This window comes from Schistocerca gregaria, chromosome 1 (genome assembly GCF_023897955.1).
Source record: "Schistocerca gregaria isolate iqSchGreg1 chromosome 1, iqSchGreg1.2, whole genome shotgun sequence".
Lineage (NCBI taxonomy): Eukaryota > Metazoa > Arthropoda > Insecta > Orthoptera > Acrididae > Schistocerca > Schistocerca gregaria.
In genome coordinates this window covers 1,130,857,892-1,130,881,146 of record NC_064920.1, presented here as the reverse complement: position 1 = coordinate 1,130,881,146, position 23,255 = coordinate 1,130,857,892, and the positions used below count along the sequence as shown (strand labels likewise).

At 43.7% G+C, this 23,255-nt stretch overlaps 1 protein-coding gene across 1 annotated transcript in view; it reads left to right on the top strand.

The window, feature by feature from the left end:
- LOC126284011 (glutathione hydrolase 1 proenzyme-like) overlaps positions 1-23,255 on the top strand; it is a 197,345-nt gene that overhangs the window by 118,131 nt on the left and 55,959 nt on the right. The window contains exon 4 of the mRNA XM_049982558.1: positions 18,722-18,939. Within this exon, the coding sequence (XP_049838515.1) occupies positions 18,722-18,939 (218 nt within the window). The remainder of the gene's footprint in view (positions 1-18,721; positions 18,940-23,255) is intronic.

Genomic DNA, 23,255 nt, shown 5'->3' with positions numbered 1-23,255 from the left:
ACGTAATTTATCATGAATGGTGTGAAAACGAAAAAAATCTGGAGATAGGTAGCCATTAATAAGGTGGAGTATTTCTCATCATGCTAAGCAGCGTTAAATCAACAGTTTAGTACAGTTGCAGTCAATTATTGCTAGAAGTTCTTGAGAATTCTGTAGTGAGTAAAAAGACCATACCCAAGATTCAAATGGCTCTGAGCACTATGGGACTTAACATCTGAGGTCATCGGTCCCCTAGAACTTAGAACTACTTAAACCTAACTAACCTAAGAACATCACACACAGCCATGCCCGAGGCAGGATTCGTACCTGCGACTGCAGCGGTTGCGCGGTTCCAGACTGAAGCGTCTAGAACCGCTCGGCCACTCTGGCCGGCCCCAAGATTCCAGGAGGGGGCGAGTGCCTCATCCGCTCTGCCCCACCCCCTGTTGCAGACACCTATGGATATTTTTGTATCAGAGAGTCACTACACAAAGTTGTGTGATTTCATATTTTGTATATATTGTAAATAAAAGTGGTTGTTTATTCATTTACTATTTGTCTGGAGTGTCTGTAGTTAGCTAAGACATCTCATATCAACGACAGACACAATGTTCAAGGCAGACCAAATTGCTACTGAGGACACTGTGTTAAGAAGAAATCAGGTCGCACTGCAAGTGAACAGGTCAAGATTGCTGCGAACTGAAACAGTGACAGAGTCAAGAGCACAAAGAGTGGAGTGACTCCCTGTGAACTGTTCTGTGCTGAGTCAGGAGCAGTGGGAGAGCTGTAAGCAGAGAACAAGCTCACCAGCTCTGGCGAGTCAGTTCCTTGCAGCTCGCTCGCTCCGAAGTGAGATGCAAAGACCTCCTTTCAAGTTGTATTTTCAAATCGAGATCAGAAATACACAACTGGCAATTAAAATTGCTACACCACGAAGATGACGTGCTACAGACGCGAAATTTAAACGACAGGAAGAAGATGCTGTGATATGCAAATGATTAGCTTTTCAGAGCATTCACACAACGTCGGCGCTGGTGGCGACACCTACAACGTGCTGACATGAGGAAAGTTTGCAACCGATTTCTCTTACACAAACAGCAGATGACCGGCGTTGCCTGGTGAAACGTTATTGTGATGCCTCGTGTAAGGAGGAGAAATGCTTACCATCACGTTTCCGACTTTGGTAAAGGTCGGATTGTAGCCTATCGCGATTGTGGTTTATTGTATCACGACATTGCTACTCGCGTTGGTTGGGATCCAATTACTGTTAACAGAATATGGAATCGGTTGGTTCAGGAGGGTAATACGGATGCCGTGCTTAATCCCAATGGCCTCGTATCTCTAGCAGTCGAGAGGACAGGCAGCTTATCCGCATGGCTGTAACGGATCGGGCAGCCACGTCCCAATCCCTGAGTCAACAGATGGCGACATTTGCAAGACAACAACCATCTGCACGAACAGAACAGTTCGACGACGTTTGCAGCACATGGACTATCAGCTCGGAGACCATGACTGCTGTTACCCTTGACGCTTCTTCACGGACAGGAGCGCCTGCGATGATGTACTCAACGACTTACCTGGGTGCACGAATGGCAAAACGTCATTTTTCCGGATGAATCGACTGCTACGATCGCAGGTTCGAATCTTGCCTCGGGCATGGATGTGTGTGATGTCCTTAGGTTAGTTAGGTTTAAGTAGTTCTAAGTTCTAGGGGACTGATGACCACAGCAGTTGAGTCCTATAGTGCTCAGAGGCATTTGAACCATTTTTGCACCGGATGAATCCAGTTTCTGTTTATAGCATCATGATGGTTGTATCCGTTTTCGGCGACATCGCGGTGAATGTACAATGGAAGCGTGTATTCGTCGTCGCTATAGTGGCGTATCACCCGGCCTGATGGTATGGGGTGCCATTGGTTACACGTCTCGGCCATCTCTTGTTCGCATTGACCACACTTTGAACAGTGAACGTTACATTTTAGATGTGTTATGACCCGGGGCTCTACCCTTCATTTGATCACTGCGAAACCCTACATTTCAGCAGGATAATTCACGACCGCATGTTGCAGGTCCTGTACCGACCTTTCTGGATACAGAAAATGTTCGACTGCTGCCCTGGCCACCACATTCTCCAGATCTCTCACCAATTGAAAACCTCTTGTCAATGGTGGCCGAGCAACTGGCTCGTCACAATATGCCAGTTACTACTCTTGATGAACTGTGGTATCGTGTTGAAGCTGCGTGGGAGCTGTACCTGTACACACCATCCAAGCTCTGTTTGACTCAATGCCCAGGCGTATCAAGGCCGTTATTACGGCCAGAGGTGGTTGTTCTGGGTAGTGATTTCTCTTGATCTATGCACCCAAATTGCGTGAAAATGTAATCACATGTCAGTTCTAGTATAATATATTTGTCCAATGAATGCCCGTTTATCATCTGCATTTCTTCTTGGTGTAGCAATTTTAATGGCCAGTTGTGTAAAAGGCAAAAAAGTGTTTCCTGCATTAATCCAGCATTATGAACAGCTGACCTTTCCATGGCAGATAGAGCTCCTCACAGCAGCAAAGTACGTGAGGGAGTTGGATGATAAGTTTCCCCTGTAGACTGTGGTCAGAGTTGTGTTTGAAAGGAAAAAAAAGAGGATGAGACATGAAATTATAAGACATGTCTTTATTTTTCTACATAATTTCCAAGTAGATTGAGACTTTTGTCATACCACTTCCAGGAAAAACTCAGAGCGTTGCATACGGAAGAATCGTTGAATGGCTTGTTTGACGTCAGCATTGCTGCCAAAGCGCCTTCCGCAGAGAGTCTTTTTCAAAGGCAGGAAAAAGATGGAAGTCACTTCGTGCGAGATCCGGACTGTAAGGCCGATGGTGTAGTTGCTCCCAACCAAGAATCGCAATATGGTTTTGCGTTGCCGCCGCCGTGTGTAGTCTCGCATTGTCATCCAACAGCAGAACGCCAGATCTGAGAAGGCCAGGCCGCTTTTTCCAAATCACCTCTTTCAATTTCGGCTAAGTTGCACAGTACCGTACATCACTGACGGTTGCATCCTCCAGAAAGTCCACCAGCAAAACTCCTTTAGCGTCCCAGAAAACGGTGAGTAGCACTTCACCTGCAGACGGAGTGCTTTTGAACTTGTTTCGGACAGGTGATGACGGATGTTTCCTCTCCATGGATGCGGGTGTGTAATGGTGAACCCACGTTTCATCCCACGTCGCAATCCAAACCAGAAGTCATTGCCAGATTCATGGTAACGCACGAGCTGTTCCAGGCTGAACGCCATGCGTTGTTCCATGTGTGTCGGGGTCAGTTGGCGGGGCACCCATCGTGCTCACACCTTCCTGTATTGGAGAATGTCGTGGATGATCTTGTGAGCTCGCTCATGTCCGATTCCAAGTTCTGCCGCTACTCCATGGATGGTGATACGCCGGTTCGCTTTAATCATGTCATCCACCTTCCTGACATTTGCATCTGTAGTGGCCGTGCGCGTCCGTCCAGGTCTCGGTATGTCGTGCACTTGCTGACGTCCATCACTGAATTGCTGGCACCATCTCCGCACCATTTGCCTCAACATCACACCTGACTCATACACCTCATCAAGGTGGTTATGAATTTCTGTGTCTCATACTCCACGTGCCCATTCATAATGGATAGCAGCTCTCACTTCTGCCTTTGACCACGACTCCAAAACGCACCTTTTCTCCATAGCTCCGGGAAAAGACCGAGCGGCTGGCATTGCGACAGCGCCATCTGCTTGATCGCGGTCGAACTCTATCCAATGGGGTATCGGTGTCTTGCACATGCGCGTTCACCTGCCGTGTCGTCTTTCGCCCATATCACACAACTCTGCCCACAGTCGACAGGGGAAACTCATTTTCCAACTCCCCCTCGTTTGTAAACACGTACATACATGTCGTCTAAGTGCATTTCTGAGCACCTCGGGAAACATTTCTTACTACAACGGTCCATGCCATACTGACTAATTTTGCATGTTGTGTGGGATGCTGTTGCAGAAACTTCTTCCACTCGCTGACGTCACTGTAGAGACATTTTGAACCTAAAGAGCTACTGCTTCTTTCTTGAGAGCCACTGATCGCTTACGCTGTAGAAGGATTTAGCTCTTTGGTTCAGTTCGGGAGCAGATAGCCCATCTCTGGAGTGAACCAGTCAATGATAAATGGTGATTGAGCATACAGCAGGGGCAACATTGTCTCGCTGCAAAATAAAGACGTCGATATGCTAAAAGCAACAGTGATTTTCTTATGTCTAACTGGATTTGGCTGAAATCTAATTTTACGTTTTTAGTGTTTTTCACTGCTGTGTCATCTCAGACTATGGCCAGTGTGACGAGTGCCACGGGAACAACACGTGAAGTGTCAAGGAGAAATAAAAGTATCCAGGCCTGCGAATTCATGTTTTTGGTGAGGTAGTACGCTGTTCTACATGTAAAGTGGTCTGCAGGACCTTTGAAAAGAAGAAAAAACACTGCTGTAACGACAGGGAAAGGACAGTACAGTGTAGATTGCGACGAGACTGACTACCAAGCCGAAGGACCATGACGATTTGCAGAAAGATGCAATTCATTTCTATAGCCACTGTAACAGAAAGGAACGTCTAACACTTTCTAAACTGCTTGTGTCGCAACAGAGAGAGGATATTTTTAAAGGCACAGAAGGAGCAGTAGTAATACGAGTCATGCAGAGAGTAACGATTTTTCACCAGATGCTGCTAGCAATGTGAGTCGATGTTATCCATTATCATCTACTTCTACATCGACATAGGTACTTTGCAAGCCCTCGTACTGCAATGCAGTCAGGAAGTTAAAAGGAGAGGCTGTCGCCGATAGATCATCCATCGCATTGTCACTATTTTTGTCACATTATGACTGTTAATACGTTGCTAGATTCTTCTAACACTTGTATGTTGTTAATAACGAAATATTTAACAATGAAAACAAACAGTGTGAATAAGCTACAATAATACCAGAACACTTGGCAATTATGTTGAGAAATCGCAACAAATAACTGTAATATATTTTAGCATATTAGATACAGTTTTTCAAGTTTATGTGCCGGAACTAGCCACTATGAATAATTTTACATGTCACGTCCATTATAATTATCCGGGCTGTTATGCCGTGGTCGGTTGATGAATTCTGTGTCAATTCCCAACGTTTCGTCCCCGTCTGCGCAGGACATCTTCAAGGGGGTCTGCAGCTCGATGCAAGGTCCAACACACCCGCTGGCTCGCTACTGACTGCCGCTAAATTACGAGTTCGCGCGCTTCCGCGCCGAGGCGTGACGTCACGTGTTTTGAAAACGCCAGTGCAATTGGCCGCTTTCTGCTGCCGTCGATTGCCGTTGCCATCACCCAGAAGTGGACGGGTGGTACACATCTTCTTCAACACCGGCATCCATATACCGTTTAATTTCACGCCCTCCTCCTTTCGACTGAAATTATTAGGGTGTTCGGCGATTTCGATTGCCTCCCTGTAGAGCGTTTCGTAATATCAGCTTGCGGCCGCTAGTACCTGCGTCTCCTCGAAACGAATATGGTGGTTACCTGGCTGGAAAGCATGCTCCGCAACAGCTGATCGTTCCGTTTCTCCTCTTCTACAATTGCCCTTGTGCTCTTCCAAACGTCTTGAAACACTTCTTTTAGTGGTACCCACATAAACAACTTCACAGCTGCATGGGATCCTATACACTCCAGCTTTTTCCAATGGTTTGCGAGCGTCCTTGACAGGCTTAAGGTACTCCTGTATCTTCCTGGTGGGCTTGCAAATTACGGAAATATTCTGCTTCGTCAAGGTCCTCCCTATTCTTTCCGTTACATTTTTAACGTTGGGAATTGACACAGAATTCATCAACCGACCACGGGATAACAGCACGGATAATTATAATGGACATGACATTTCAGGCCCTGAAAGTCTACATTTTAATTTTACGTGACAACCCGCATTGTCACATATTTTGTTTTTACCACTAGAGGACGTGAGGCGTAGCGACTGTGGAGCCAGACTCTACGTTCGGCAACGTTGCAGCTGGGCGTATTAACTGTCAGGACCAACCATCTGTTTCACGTAAGAGACGAGACTCGATTCCGGTCTCCCACTATGTATCAACTTTACTGTCGCAGACGGTGGGGAGAGGGAGGGGGGAGATGATGGGTGTTGAGAGTGTGAATGGATATGGTAGGTGATGGGGGGGGGGGGGGGGAGGGGCTACCCGGGAGAGGCAAGGGGCTAGGGGGAGGGGGGGGGGGGGTGGTATGTATTTTCGTTGCATCGCAGCTGCGTGCCGACCCCCAGGCGCGCAGCAGCAATCATACACTACTGGCATTAAAATTGCTACACCAAGAAGAAATGCAGATGATAAGCGGGTATTCATTGGATGGACAAATATATTATACTAGAACTGACATGTGAGTAATTTTCACGCCATTTGGGTGCACAGATCCTGAGAAATTAGTACCCAGAACAACCACCTCTGGCCGCAATAACGGCCTTGATACGCCTGGCCATTGAGTCAAACGGAGCTTGGATGGCGTGTACAGGTACAGCTGCCCATGCAGCTTCAACACGATACCACAGTTCATCAAGAGTAGTGACTGGCATATTGTGACGAGCCATTTGCTCGGCTACCATTGACCAGACGTTTTCAATTGGTGAGAGACCTGGACTATGTGCTGGCCAGGGCAGCAGTCGAACATTTTCTGTATCCAGAAAGGCCCGTACAGGACCTGCAACATGGGGTCGTGCATTATCCTGCTGAAATTAGAGTTTTGCAGGGGTCGAGTGAAGGGTAGAGCCACGGGTCGTAATACATATGAAATGTAACGTCCACTGTTCAAAGTGCCGCGATGCGAACAAGAGGTGACCGAGACGTGTAACCATACCATCACCCCGGGTGATACGCCAGTATGGATATGACGAATACACGCTTCCAATGTGCGTTCACCGCGATGTACCAAACACAGATGTGACCATCATGATGCTGCAAAAAGAACCTGGATTCATCCGAAAAAATGCCGTTTTGCCATTCGTGCACCCAGGTTCGAAGTTGAGTACACCATCACAGGCGATCCTGTCTGTGATGCAGCGTCAAGGGTAACCGCAGCCATGGTCCCCGAGTTCATAGTCCCTGCTGCTGCAAACGTCGTCGAACTGTTCGTGCAGATGGTTGTTCTCTTGCAAACGTCCCCATCTGCTGACTCAGGGATCGAGACATGGCTGCACGATTCGTTACAACCATGCGGATAAGATGCCTGTCATCTTGACTGCAAGTGATACGAGGCCGTTGGGATCCAGCACTGCGTTTCCGTATTATCCTCCTGAACCCACCGATTCCACACTTTGCTAACAGTCATTGGACCTCGACCAACGCGAGAAGCAATGTCGCGATACGATAAACCGCAATCGCGATAGGCTACAAAACAACGTTTCACCAGGCAACGCCGGTCAACTGCTGTTTGTGTATGAGAAATCGGTTGTAAACTCTCCTCATGTCAGCGCGTTGTATGTGTCGCAACCGGCTCCGACCTCGTGTGAATACTCTGAGAAGCTAATCCTTTGCATATCACAGCATCTTCTTCCTGTCGTTTAAATTTCGCGTCTGTAGCACGTCATCTTCGTGGTGTAGCAATTTTAATGTCCAGTGGTGTAGCTGGGCGACAAGACCAGCGCGAACGTGCATGGTCTCCAGATTTTCGCGCAAATATTTGTCAACTACTCTCTCATATGACTTCATTGGGCAGCCAAGGAAGTAGCAGTTCAGTGTGTTTTACACGAGCTAGTTCCTGGTCAAAATCGAATTCTCGTGGGTGCGCCGTGTAAAGGATCCGCATACCGCGCCGCTACTGTGTCTACAACGTCAACGATCAGTTGATTGTGGCCATCAAGAAATACAAGCGTGAGCGCATGTGTGTGTGACGTCAGCAACGTACTGTTCGAGGTCAACGACAAATACTTTTCCAAAGCCATTTGGTCAAAACTTTGACAGTGTTGTAGGGTAGCTTTGGCGAAGATCTCTCATAAAAGTTAGAGCCAGGACCATTGTTTACATGTAACTTTGCTCGCTTTAGTGCATGGAAACTACAAAAAAAAAAAAAACGAAGTATGTTTGCTGCGTGCCTACCAATGCAGCGATCATTGTAAAAAGTTTGTACAATACGAAAATCTTCATAACACAAACCATGCTGACGACAAAGATCGTAAAAAGCGGTTAGTATATTACAAAGAAATAATTACAGCCGTCAGGTGTATTCGAATTTGCTGCACTGTGGATGTTACGGTAACTTACACACTGAAGAGCCAAAGAAACTGGTTCCCTGCCTAATATCGTGTAGGACCCCCGCTAGCACGCAGAAGTGCCGCAAAATGACGTGGAATGGACTCGACTAATGTCTGAAGAAGCGCTGGAGGGAATTGTCTAAGTAGCGCTGGAGGGAGTTAATACCATGAATCCTGCAGGACTGTCCATAAAGCCGTAAGAGTACGAGAGGGTGGAGATTTCTTCTGAACATCACGTTGAAAGGCATCTCAGATATGCTCAATAGTGTTCATGTGTGGAAAATATGGTGGCCAGCGGAAGTGTTTAATTTCAGAAGAGTGTTCCTAGAGTCACTCTGTAGCAACTCTGGACGTGTGGGTTGTCGCATTGTCCTGCTGCAATTGCCTAAGTGCGCCGAGATGCACAATGGACATGAATGGATGCAGATGTTCAGACAGGCTGCTTATGAACGTCTCACCTGTTAGAGTCGTATCTAAACGCATCAGGAGTCCTGCATCACTCCAACTGCATACGCCTCACACAAGCTTAAACAATCCCTTGCTGACATGCAGGGTCCATTGATTCATGAGGTTGTTTCCATACCCGTAGAGCTCCATCCGCTCGATAAAATTTTGAACGAGACTCGTCCGACCAGGCAAAATTTTTCCAGTAAAAAAAAAAGGTTCAAATGGCTCTGAGCACTATGGGACTTAACATCTGTGGTCATCAGTCCCCCAACTAACCTAGGGACAGCACACAACACCCGGCAGAGAAATTTCTTGACCCCGCCGGGAATCGAATCCGTTTTTCCAGTCATCAACAGTCCAATGTCGGTGTTGACGGGCCCAGGCGAGGTAAAAAGCTCTGTGCCGTGCAGTCATTAAGCCCATATCGATGATGTTTCGTTGAATAGTTCGCACGCTGACACTCGATGTCCAAGCATTGAAATCTGCAACTTGCAGAAGGGTTGCACTTCTGTCACGTTGAACGATTTTCTTCAATCGTCGTTGGTCCCGTTTCTACAGGACTTTCTTCCGGCCGCAGCGATGTCGAAGATTTGATGCTTTACCGGTTCCTGATATTCACGGTACACTCGTGAAATGGTCGTACAGGAAAACCCACACTTCATCGCTATCTCGGAGATGCTGTGTCCCATCGCTCGTGCGCCGACTATAGCACCATGTTCAAACTCAGTTAAGTATTGATAACCTGCCGTTGTAAGCAGCGGTAACCGATCTAACAACTGCGCTAGACACTTGTTGTCTTATATAGGCGTCGCCGACCGCAGTGCCGTATTCCGCCTGTTTACATATCTCTGTATTTGAATATGTTTCTTTGGCGCTCCTGTGTGAAAAGAAAGGACGTGAAAGGAGACAGAGACGTGAAAAGCTAAATGTATTCAACGTGTACATAAATGAAATAAATACATTTATTTGTACTCTTAATAACCTAATCTTCATAAATTCCTCATTATGTGATTTATGCAGTGGTTCACGTATTTCTGGAATAATACGTAAAATGGTACACTGTGAGATTCGGTACTATATTGCAAGCTGGAATAGCTTTCGCCTGTTGCTAAAAATCTTAATGTAGCCACAAGACGACTTTAGAAGAAACATCTTTCATGTTTTAAACTATAGAACATTGCTCCAGTTACGTATTTTTCACGATTTGCACGACGCTTTGCGAGAAATTACTCTCACGATCAAGTAGAGATATTTACATAGATATTTAATGTGATGTTTCAGGAAATCTGTCCAATTGCAGTGAACCAAAAAAAAAAATACCGATGTGTATATTCACTAAAAGCATCACACTAAGCATGAAAATATACGTAACGAGTGCAGTGTTTCATTATTTAAATCATGAGTGGCACAATTGCAAGCTTTCGAAAAACATTAGTTATGATGAATGAAATAAAGAAATTGCATTTCTTAAATGAGTATTGTGTCTGCAAGATGAGGGACCACTTTCATGAGGACAAACTGAAAAGTAAGTTCTCCCATTCTCAAATAATTTTCATTGTTCTTTATGTCCTTTCACTGTAGCCCATTCGTGATGTGCGCACCAAATATACTTTGTCTTTTTATAGTTTACATGTACTTGAGCAAGCGAAGCGACATGTAAACAATGACCCTCGCGCTAACTGTTATCAAAGATCTTCGATAAAAGGTCCCTATTACGCTGTCGAATGTGTGACCAAACGGCTTTGATAAGTATTTATCGTTGGCCAGCGAACACTGCATTGCTGACGTCTCAAAGTGTGTGCTCAGGGCCGTATTTGTCAATGGCCACTGCACTTGATCGTACAGAGTGTAGAGATAAAAAATTCTGAATATCTTGAAGCCTACGCATGCTCAGAAACTACAGATTAACGTAGGTTAGCAATTTCCCGTCGCACTCGCTCAAGTTATAGGAACGGATTACTTTATTTAGCGTCTTATTTAATCTTTATTTTGTTGTTTGTTCCATTTTCGTGACACATTTCGAGTGCTGCATGAGGATTTGATATTTTCCACGAAAGGGACCAATTACTAGATATGTCGGTTTTACAGTGGCTGGATGAGGACACAAGAGTCGTCGTTTCTCGCGTTGCCTGCGGTAGGGTTGGCAGGTGCAAAAATAGAAAAGGGGGGCTCGGCGTTGTATATAGCAGCATAGTTTTCTCTAAAAGATTTACTATTTTAAACAGAAATAGTCTCAGTTGGTTATTTTCAGTCGTTTATTAATAATTAACTGCAGTGCCATTTTTCCAGATCAATATTAAACGTGCTTATACTAAGAAAAATCGTAAAGGAGCTTATACTAAAAAACTATCACTAAAAAGCGTTATATTTTGGCAGTTAGGATAGCAAATGAGTGTTCAGTTTACATAATTGCTCAGGCTTCTTCCAAAGGTAATATTAGGTCAAAATAAACCAGAAGTTCTCCAATAAACCAAATAATCGATTATCTACACTCCTGGAAATGGAAAAAAGAACACATTGACACCGGTGTGTCAGACCCACCATACTTGCTCCGGACACTGCGAGAGGGCTGTACAAGCAATGATCACACGCACGGCACAGCGGACACACCAGGAACCGCGGTGTTGGCCGTCGAATGGCGCTAGCTGCGCAGCATTTGTGCACCGCCGCCGTCAGTGTCAGCCAGTTTGCCGTGGCATACGGAGCTCCATCGCAGTCTTTAACACTGGTAGCATGCCGCGACAGCGTGGACGTGAACCGTATGTGCAGTTGACGGACTTTGAGCGAGGGCGTATAGTGGGCATGCGGGAGGCCGGGTGGACGTACCGCCGAATTGCTCAACACGTGGGGCGTAAGGTCTCCGCAGTACATCGATGTTCTCGCCAGTGGTCGGCGGAAGGTGCACGTGCCCGTCGACCTGGGACCGGACCGTAGCGACGCACGGATGCACGCCAAGACCGTAGGATCCTACGCAGTGCCGTAAGGGACCGCACCGCCACTTCCCAGCAAATTAGGGACACTGTTGCTCCTGGCGTATCGGCGAGGACCATTCGCAACCGTCTCCATGAAGCTGGGCTACGGTCCCGCACACCGTTAGGCCGTCTTCCGCTCACGCCCCAACATCGTGCAGCCCGCCTCCAGTGGTGTCGCGACAGGCGTGAATGGAGGGACGAATGGAGACGTGTCGTCTTCAGCGATGAGAGTCGCTTCTGCCTTGGTGCCAATGATGGTCGTATGCGTGTTTGGCGCCGTGCAGGTGAGCGCCACAATCAGGACTGCATACGACCGAGGCACACAGGGCCAACACCCGGCATCATGGTGTGGGGAGCGATTTCCTACACTGGCCGTACACCTCTGGTGATCGTCGAGGGGACACTGAATAGTGCACGGTACATCCAAACCGTCATCGAACCCATCGTTCTACCATTCCTAGACCGGCAAGGGAACTTGCTGTTTCAACAGGACAATGCACGTTCGCATGTATCCCGTGCCACCCAACGTGCTCTAGAAGGTGTAAGTCAACTACCCTGGCCAGCAAGATCTCCGGATCTGTCCCCCATTGAGCATCTTTGGGACTGGATGAAGCGTCGTCTCACGCGGTCTGCACGTCCAGCACGAACGCTGGTCCAACTGTGGCGCCAGGTGGAAATGGAATGGCAAGCCGTTCCACAGGACTACATCCAGCATCTCTACGATCGTCTCCATGGGAGAATAGCAGCCTGCATTGCTGCGAAAGGTGGATATATACTGTACTAGTACCGACATTGTGCATGCTCTGTTGCCTATGTCTATGTGCCTGTGGTTCTGTCAGTGTGATCATGTGATGTAGCTGACTCCAGGAATGTGTCAGTAAAGTTTCCACTTCCTGGGACAATGAATTCACGGTGTTCTTATTTCAATTTCCAGGAGTGTATATTTCTGGGACAGAAAAGAAAAGGTATTCAATAACTCTGGTAAATTCAGTTACATTTATGAAGAAATTACAGTAATCTCTAATTTGATCGAGAACGCTACTATTGTTGAAAATCAGTTCGTGGTACTCTTGACAAAGTAATTTTAAGTTAGACGACAGCAATAACAACAAAATCTTTGTGATTAAGTCGGTTTGCAATTTATTGTGTTACTTTGTCCATTGGGCGTTTATTAACGAAAACACAGTTTCAACGTTGACTTTGTTGCCTGCAATTGCTAAGTAATAGCTGAAACTTCAGCACTTCATATATCCATATATCCTTAACGCTGCAATGTTGATGCATTAAGTTGTTCTGAAAACGGTACTAATATTCAAGACAATAAAAGCGGGTTAAAAGCTGTGAGCTATCTGGGGAAGCTAACCTTGCATTACTGAGCAACTGTTTCACCAGAGAGAATTTAAATAAAAAGAAATAAATCAGTTTATATTTAGACATGTGTTTTAACATTGATCATTGTTCCGTTAAAATTTTAGCATATTAAACTTGATTCATATCTAAACTAGTGCCGTATTTAGGATTGTGAAAATGTGAGTTTGTAATCTTACGGAACACATCAAATATGGAGCCAAGATTGGGAGACTGCTTACAACACTGCATTCATAAAATAACACACAAAGAACGTTGAAACATATGCAAGAGGAAATTAACCACAACCAACCGATTCAATTTTCACCCAAAGAAGTTACGTTCATAGCGCTATCCTGTCCGTCATGAAATTACCACTCACTGGTATACTAAATTCATACTAACTCTCTGTGAAATCTTCCCGAAAAGTATACCTGATCTATAGTTGTCGGTGTTGGTTTGCTGTCGTTTCTGATAAGAATAACCCTATCACTGAATTGTTCACAGTAACATGCTTCCTGCCTTACATTCCTATTCATAACGAATGCTACTCCCTTTATACTACTTTCTGCTGCTGTTGATATTATCCTATACTTATCTGACCAGAAATATTAGTCTTCTTTCCATTTTACTTCACTGACCCATACTACATCTAGATTGAGCCTTTGCATTTACCTTTTCAGATTTTCTAGGTTCCCTACTACGTTTAAGCTTCTGACATTCCACGCTCCGTCTCGTAGGCTATTATCCTTTCGTTGATTATTCAATGTTTTTCTCATGGTCACCTTGTTCAAAATGGTTCAAATGGCTCTGAGCACTATGGGACTCAACTGCTGTGGTCATCAGTCCCCTAGAACTTAGAACTACTTAAACCTAACTAACCTAAGGACATCACACACATCCATGCCCGAGGCAGGATTCGAACCCGCGACCGTAGCAGGTCACCTTGTTCTTGCAGTCCCCTCCAGGGGACCCGAATGGGGGACCATTCCAGAATCTTTTGCCAAAGGAGAGATCATCATGACATTTTTACAGTTATAGCCCGCATATCAAGGGGATACATGTTATGTGTCTTTAATGCAGTGGTTTCCATTGCCTTCTGCATCCTCATGCCGTTAATCATTGCTGATTCTTCCGCCTTTAGGGGCAGTTTCTCATTCCAAGGGCGAGACTCGTACCCTGAACCTCTGTCCGCTCTTTCGCCTTCTTTGACAAGGCCGTTGGCGGAGTGAGGGTGACTTCTTATGCCGGAAGTCTTCAGCAGCCAGTGCTGATTGCTAATTAAAGCTTAAGCGGTGGCGGGTTTCGAACCTGACACAGAGGAAGTTTTGATTGCTAATTAAAGACCCTACTCCGAGACCACGAGTCGCAAGATATACCTGGATAAAGGAGGAAATGAAGAAATGATGTCGTGTCAGTGACAACGTGTGTACTCACCCTGAAGTGGTACATATGACTATGACATCGAAGTTACACCAATCTGAGTTTGACGTTTCTGATCGTGATGCTCGTCAAAGCGTGAGTGCCCTTGTTCATGATGTATTTTTGCGACGGAACAAGAAATTATCTATGATTAGTAACGTGAGTTTACCTTGAATTGCAAACGGAAGTTTTCTTAACATGTAATTAACCTATAGAACTTTGTTCTGTCGCCAAATGAACAAAAAGTGCTTAGAAAGGTTTTTAATATACTCCTTACTATCCTCCATCACAAAAACAAATCGATGTAACATCCCGATATCATTGCCACAAAATCTGATAAAGGCAACTGTATTGTACTTTAGAACAAATGTGATTATGTGGATAAAGTTAATGCTTTCCCGAGTACCATGTGCTTCCAAGTCGTTTCTTTTGACCCTACTAAATTATTCAAAAAGCATATTAAAGGTGCAATCAATTCATGCAACAGTACATTCTCTGATTTTGAAGTAAAACTCTGAACTAATATGAGTGCAGTGCATCCCAGAATATATGAGCTTCCTAAATTACATAAACAAGGTGTTCCTACTCGTCCAGTTGTATCATTTTTAACTGCTGCATCTTACAAAGTAGCTGGTAAACTGGACACCTTAATTAAGAGCAAGACTAAATTCAAACCACAGTATGGTATTTCAAACTCCTTGGATCTTGTAAATAAGACAAAAGATATATCTGTCTCAGACGGTGATAAATTAGTATCCTTTTGATGTTTGCAATTTGTTTTCCAAGATACCAGTGGTGGAATGCATTGATATTCTGTCAGAATTGGTGTACATGTCTAATGTCAATCTTGTCGAATTGAATGACTTGAGACTGGCCACTCTGACATGCTTACCACAAAACTATTTCCAGTTCCAACTGACTCTTTACGAACAATTAGATGGCTTAGCTGTGGATTCCCCTCTTAGTCCATTGTTCGCTGAAATATTCATTGACCATTTTCAACATTTTCTGAAAAAAGAACGTTTGAGTGCAAATATTAAATACTAGTTTAGACATGCAGATGATGTTCTGTGTATGTGGACTGGCACTAGAAGGCAGCTAAATACATTTTTGCAAAACGTAAACAGTCAACATAAAAAAATTCAGCTCATAGTGGAGATACATAAACTTCTAAGATCTCTCCATTGTGCAAGAAAAGAGTTTCTAAATCCGTGATGATTCGTGGACAGAAGCATGTTTCTCTCAAGGAAATTTATTGTGTTTGATTTAGAATATACCGGATGAGTCAGTGACTATTGCCACCTAGAATAACTCCGAAAGTATGATAATAGCTGAAAAGTCTGTGGGACAAAAGTTGCATGGGACAATGGGAGCCATGATATGATACAGATTTTTTGTTACTAACTCCGAAAGTATGATAATAGCTGAAAAGTCTGTGGGACAAAAGTTGCATGGGACAATGGGAGCCATGATATGATACAGATTTTTTGTTACTAGGTGGCGTCGCTTCAGAGATATGAAGATCAACTTTTTTTTTATGGGATGCTATAGTTTGGTACTTATTTTCTGATAGCGGCTATCGAGACGAATCCAATGAAGTGTAACAGAAGGTCTTTGAAGGTCAACAACTTGGTATCATCGTTTATTTACAGAAGGCATTCGAAGTGATGACCATTGATGTCAATGCATTGCTGCAATTTTCTTATCGTGGATTGAGTGGTGCTCTTCATCACATCGGCATTTATCGAAGCACACGCTCTGACAATCCTCTTTCGCATATCTTCAGGTGTAGTTGGAACGTTTTTACAAACAACGTCTTTTACGAATCCCCACAAGAATAAATCCAGAGGCGTCAAGTCTGGCGAACGAGCCGGCCACGACACATCTCCTCCGTGTCCAATCCAACGATTTGGGAACCGTCTCTGCAATTCATTTCTAGCCATCAGCGAAAAATGTGCCGGACACCCATCGTGTTGATACCACATTCTGTTCCTTGTTCCTAAAGGTATTTCTTCCAATAACAGACATAATGTTTCTTGCAGGACTGTGGTGTACTTCCAACCATTAAGATTTCCTCCCATGAAATAGGGGCCTATAATTCTGTCCTCTAGGATCCCACATCCTACATTCACCGACCACGGTTTTTGGTGTGCAACTTGCCGCAGCCAACATGGATTTTCAGTTACCCAACAAAGCATGTTATGCAAATTAACATTTCCATGGTTCGTGAATGTAGCCTCGTCCGTAAATAAAATCAAATTAATAAATGTGTCGTCCCTCTGAATCTCCCTGTCGGCAGAATTCAATGCGACGCATACAATCCGTACCAGTTAATTTTTGGTGAAGACTGATATGGTAATGATGATATTTATGGCGATGCAGAACACGAACAACACTACTCTGGCTCATGCCAGATTCCCTTGCCATTTGACGTGAACTAACACAAGGATCTCGAGCCACAGGGGCAAGAATACCACTTTCCGTTTCCTCGTTAGTAACTTTCCTCCGCCGGATATATTTCCGATGCTTTAAAGATCCAGTTGTTCTCAATTTATCATACACATATTTACATGTACGACGTTTAGGGTGAGTATGTTGAGGATATCTTTCTGCGTGTAAGTCTCTAGCTCTCACTGAATTTCAGTGGCATTCAACATAAATGAGAAGTATATCGACTTGTTCTTCGAAGGAATACATCATCCACATTCGCTTGATTCGACGATACTAATCTTACCGTTCCTATTAGTGTTGTACAGCGAAACAGTCGAATGTTGTGTAAATGTCAATGGTACGTTAGATGGGTACACCGTATTCGGATAATATTTACTATTTGCACCGTATAGGAGAGAGAATTGTCAGATCATGTGCTTCGATAAGTGCCGAAGTGATAAGAAATACCACTCAGTTCATGACAGGAAGATTACAGCACTGCATTGATACCAGTGGTCATCACTTCGAACACCTTCGGTAAACGGACGTTCATGTCACCTTTTTGACCTTTGTTGACCTTCAAAGACTTTGCTGTTACACATCATTGGATTTGCCTCGATAGCCCCTATCAGAAAATAAGTACCAAACTGTGGCATCCTGTTCAAAAAAACAATGTTGACCTTCATATCTCTGAAGCGACCCCACCTAGCAACAAAAAACCATCATATTATGGCCCCATTGTCCCATGCAACATATGTCCCACAAATTTTCCAGCTACTATCATACTTTCAGAGTTATTCTGGGTGGCAATAGTTAGTGACCCACCGTGTAGTATGCAGCAGATCAAAGTTAAGGATATTGGTCTGCAATTTTGAAGGACCGTTCTTTTACCTTCCTTAAGTACAGGAGCCACCTGGGGACTCTGTGTTGGGCTCTCTCCCGATAAAGACAAAATAAGTAAGAGTTGTCTCTATAAAATTGAAATGGGATTTCATCCTCCACGGATGCTTATTTCTATTTCTTCCACAAGGGAGTTTGTGTGATCCTCCTGCGTAGGTGATTCCTTAAACATGAATTTATATTATTTGTTATAATTCAGCTGCAATATGACAAAAATTACAAAAATTTAACGCATGTATAGAACCGAAAACAGATGAAGTCGAACGTTCCACCAGTGTCAAGGTAATTTGAGAAGCAGGTCACATTAGACATGTAATGGGTAAGGGATCGGTCGTGGCAGTGTAGATGTACTCAGCCATCAGAGATTCAGAGAAGCAGCAGGAAAGTTAACACCGGAAAGATGAAGTCAACATACCACATTGTTATTAAGTGAAACAACAAGTTTACTGTTACCAGTCACTGTTTATTTATCTCCACGACGCGTTTCAAAGGTTTAAACCTCCATTGTCAGCTGGATTCACATTTTTTATTATGACATTTATGTGTGTATTGTGTTACGATTTTTTGGAGGAAGTTGTGACACTGCCTAATGGAGAAACGAAACACTGCTTCTAAAATAGTGTTTCGTTTCTCCACTAGGCAGTGCCAGAAATTCCCCAAAAAAATCTTAACACAACACACACACAAATGTCGTACTAACAAATGTAAATCCACTTGATGATAGAGGTTTAAACCTTTGAAACGCTTCGTGGAGATAAATAAACACTGACTGGTAACAGTTAACTCGTTGTTCCGTTTAATGTCAATAACAGTCACGCTAAAGCTTAACCTAAAATCTTCATATTTAAAGGCCATCTAGTCTCACAAACCTTTTTTTTAAAACAATTTTGGATCTGTTTGCTTACAATTCCGTGTTACGTGTGCTACAGGTTAATACTCTCAAGAGGCGGTTCGGCGGTGGACTCTGCCGTGAGCACCATGTTGTGCCAGGCTGTGGTCCACCCACACATTACCGGCCTGGGCGGTGGCTTCGTAATGCTCATATACACCGCAAAAACCAAGACGGTCGAGACTCTCAACGCACTGCCAGCAGTTCCAAGTGGATCTTATAACTCCAGTTTACAACTTGGGAGACGCAGTAAAAGAGGTGAGCTGATTTTTTTTAACGAACTTCAGAGTAGCCTAAGTTCTAAAAATTATACATATTTCAAAGCTCTTGAGGAGTGCCAAAACATTGACATACACCTACCATTTGCAAAATATCCTTCTTTCTACGTAGTCATGTGCAGTTTGACATTTTCCCATTTATTTAGAAAAGTTTCTCAACTGGATATAAAAAACAAAACCAGATAAATCATGAATCTACCGGTCAGAAGAGGACTAGGCTTAGAATCTGAACACATTTTAAGAGAAGTCATAGCAAATGTCAACATAAAAAACCAAACCCAAACAAAGTCCATAGAATGGGCACAAAATTCCTGTCAGACGAAGATAAGGAATAAGTTAAAAAGCATCAGTCAAAGAAGATGAGAAATCGGAATGAAATTAGAGAAGCAATGATAGAAACGTCGAAAGAACTAAAAGAACCTCGAAGAATTAGGAAAGGTGGGTAGTAGAATAAGATAGGTGGCGAAGCGATAGAGCGTAAACTAACTGCTGGTAGAAAATTGAATGGTTGCAAAAATGAAAGAGACTGGAACACATTCACTGAGATCGGAAAACAGACATCAGAAATTATTCGAACGGAGAAACGGTAGTATTACAAAAAACAAGTAGAGGAAATAGATACAAATTTCAGACAGAACAATACTAGGGATTTCTACACAGTTTTTAAAGAATAAATAGGAGGTAACAAGCCTATGGGCCTACACTTCAAAGATTCAACAGGCAAACTGATTACCAACAACGCAGGTAATTGTGAGTTACTAGTAAAGTACTTCAAGCATCTTCTAAACTGCGAGGAACCAACATAACGACAAATTTTCGGACAAACTCAAAAGGAAAACCTGCCTTCATAACCACTGTCGTGGCATCAAATTGAACAACACATTGGCCACCGAAAGACAACAGAACGCCAGGTGAAGACGGGACATTAGGTGAGATGCGGAAACTGGGAGGGAAGCGGGAAGCTGAAACCATTGATGAGGTTATTAAAGATTGCTGGAAACAAGCCACAATCGATCCGCTAGATAAGAAAGTTGACCGAGCCATATATCCAAAGCTCTACTGAATAAGAAGGTCAAACAGAACACACAACTGGCGAGTACCAAGTGAGGCTTCGAAATATCGTGCCCGGAGCAAGTTTTAACTTCAAACTATCCTCAGGATCGGAATAATGAGGAACCTTTACGTGGTCGTTACATTCATGGATTTCAAGAAAGCCTACGATTTTGGAAATAGACAGACTTTATTGTTAACACTGGAAGAAGCAGCTGTCGACAAAACCACCACACAATTAGTTGAACGGCCACTCAAATCACAACTTGAAAAGTTAAATTTCTAGGGGAAGGTTCTGAAACCCTCGAAATTAACATAGGTGTTCGGCAGGGCGATGTGCTCTCACTGATTCTCTTCAGCCTGGTCTTAGATAAAGTGATTAGAGACTGGGATAAAGAGCTTTGCAGAAAAACAGCGAAGGAATCCATCTAGGACAAGGAAGAGGAAGATTTGAGGTGAAATGGCTCGCTTTTGCTGACTATATTGCAGTAATTTCTGAGGTCAAAACATATGCAAAGATAACGATAGAAACACTTCACGAAATGGGGGCTAAAACCAGATCACTAATATCATATAAGACAACAGAATACACTGAACACAAATACAACGAAGAAATACGTATACAAACAAAAAGCGGAAACACCAAAAGAGTTGATAAATTCAAATATTTTGTAGAATAGGTACAATCAAATGAATTAGATAACACCACAAGTAAGTAAAGATCGAGGAAAATGGAATTAGCATACAAATCACTCAAAAACAAAATAAGAAATTAAACCGGAAGCACTTTACGGACCTGAATGTCTGACCGTGAATAAAAGAGATGAACAAGAAGAAAAGAAAGAAAGGAAAACCCTCAGAAAAAAATTATAGCCACAAAAGAACAAATCTAATAACTGGACGAAGAGGAGAAATGAAAATCTACACAGAAACATGGAAACAAAGACAGATACAATTAGAAAGAGGATATTAAAGTTCTACGGTCATGTTTACAGAATGAATGACAATATAGTAAGAAAATGAAACGCCTACGGCTCTCCTTGTGATCTTATTTGTTGTGTTGCTACCAGTTTCAGCGCTTCAATGCGTGATCTTCAGGCCTTAGTTGACGCTGAAGGAATTATCACGTTCCATATATACGATGCATCAGTGGACAAGATAATTCGTTTACTCAGAATATCTGTAACTGTGATGCCTCTCAAACCATCAACTGTCAACTCAACTTGAAGAATTTTTACTCAACAGCTATTCATCTGCGAGCGATTCATGTAATTTTTATCTTAGCGATTATTAAAGTTTCTCACATCAGTCCTGTGTACTGACTTTTTCCATAACAATGGAGATTTGTTCCTCAAATCGGTGCTAACGAACTGGACGCAACAAAATAAAATAAAAAAATGGACGTTAGCAAAAATTTATCCAGGCGCAGTTGGGGGGGGGGGGGGTAAGGGTGAAACGGAGGCAAAGTCTGAACTTTTTGTGACAATCACATAAAGTTTTACAGCAACTGCTAAAGTCATAGTACTATCTTATTGCAGTCAGCTATGTAGTGCTAGAATCGGCTAAATGAAACACGTAGCCGAAATCACGGAAATCATTTCTAGAAGTGTACAAGAATCCTATAGTGAATATAAACAGTCTACTCCAGTTTCCAGACCGCCCCCTGCCACCTCGGGACCCGAGTTCGAGTCTCGGTCCGGCACACAGTTTTAAACCACCAGGAAGTTTCATATCAGCGCTCACTCCGTTGCAGAGTGAAAATCTCATTCTCATGGCTTTGTCAACGACAACTGGCTTCAAATTCAACAAATTTTTCCGTCAGTGAATACAGTTCCATCGCAACCAGTTCCCGAGTGAACTGTGCTGGGGGCGCTGCATACATTGGACATTTGGAGTCGTTTAAATCGCAACGGCTTGTAACGTTTCATGTCTTCAGTGAACCAACCATCACACAACTGAGTAGATTCGTGAAGTTTGGTCTGATGAGTCGTGATTTCGTCTCTTCCCTAATGATATTACGCGTCAAGTGCACCGACGGCCCAATAGGCGTTTAACCTGCTGTGTGCGAAAGGTATAGTTCAGGCGTAAGGTGGTTCTGTGATGCTTCTGGAGTGTCATTCATATCATCACTTGGCCCCACTCATTCGGGTTAACGGGAACATCAACCAGGGTTTTTATTTCAGTGTTCTGGGTGAGCAAGTGTTACCCTTTCCTCTATACGTTCGTGATGCATATGCTTTAAACATTGATGTATTTCGGGATGACAATAGCCGTCTTGACAGTGCTGAACGCGTAAGTTTCTGGTTCATCAATTTAGGAACTCTACGGCACCCTGACGGTCCCGCTAAATCATCCGTTCTAAATCCCATACTGAAATGGGGAAGAAATGCAATAAATATTCCTGTAGTTTGGCAACTATACGGGACGTAATCGTTAATGAGCGGCTTCAGATGGGTACAGCATACCTGAACAAACCTATGCACTCTCTTCCTTACCATACTAAGGCCAGTTTCACGGTTAGCGGTGGTGCTACACGGTACTAGCCTAATATCTCCTGCGGGAGGATTGACCGTTCTTTTGTCCTATGTCCTTATTGTAAATTATCTTATACAAGCATTATATGTGTGTGTCTTTTTGCATTGTGCCTGACGGGTTGTACAGTTTGCCAAGAAAACTAAACTCATGTTCAGAATAAAAAGAACACCTTGAACGATTATACCCTACTGGCCATTACAATTGCTATAACAAGAAGAAATGCAGATGATAAACAGGTATTCATTGGACAAATATATTATACTAGAACTGACATGTGATTACATTTTCACGCAATCTGAGTGCATAGACGATGAGAAATCAGTACCCAGAACAACCACCTCTGGCCATAATAACGGCCTTGATACGCGTGGGCATTGAGTCAAACAGAGCTTGGATGGCATGTACAGGTACAGCTGCCCATGCAACTTCAACACGAAACCACAGTTCATCAAGAGAAGTGACTGGCGTATTGTAACGAGCCAGTTGCTCGACTACCATTGATCAGACGTTTTCAATTGGTAAGATATCTGGAGAATGTGCTGGCCAGGGCAGCAGTCGGACATTTTCTGTACCCAGAAAGGCACGTACATGACCTGCAACATGTGGTAGTGCATTATCCTGCTGAAATTTAGGTTTTCTCAGGTATCGAATAAAGGGTAGAGCCACGGGTCTTAACACATCCGAAACGTAACGTCCACTGTTCAATGTGCC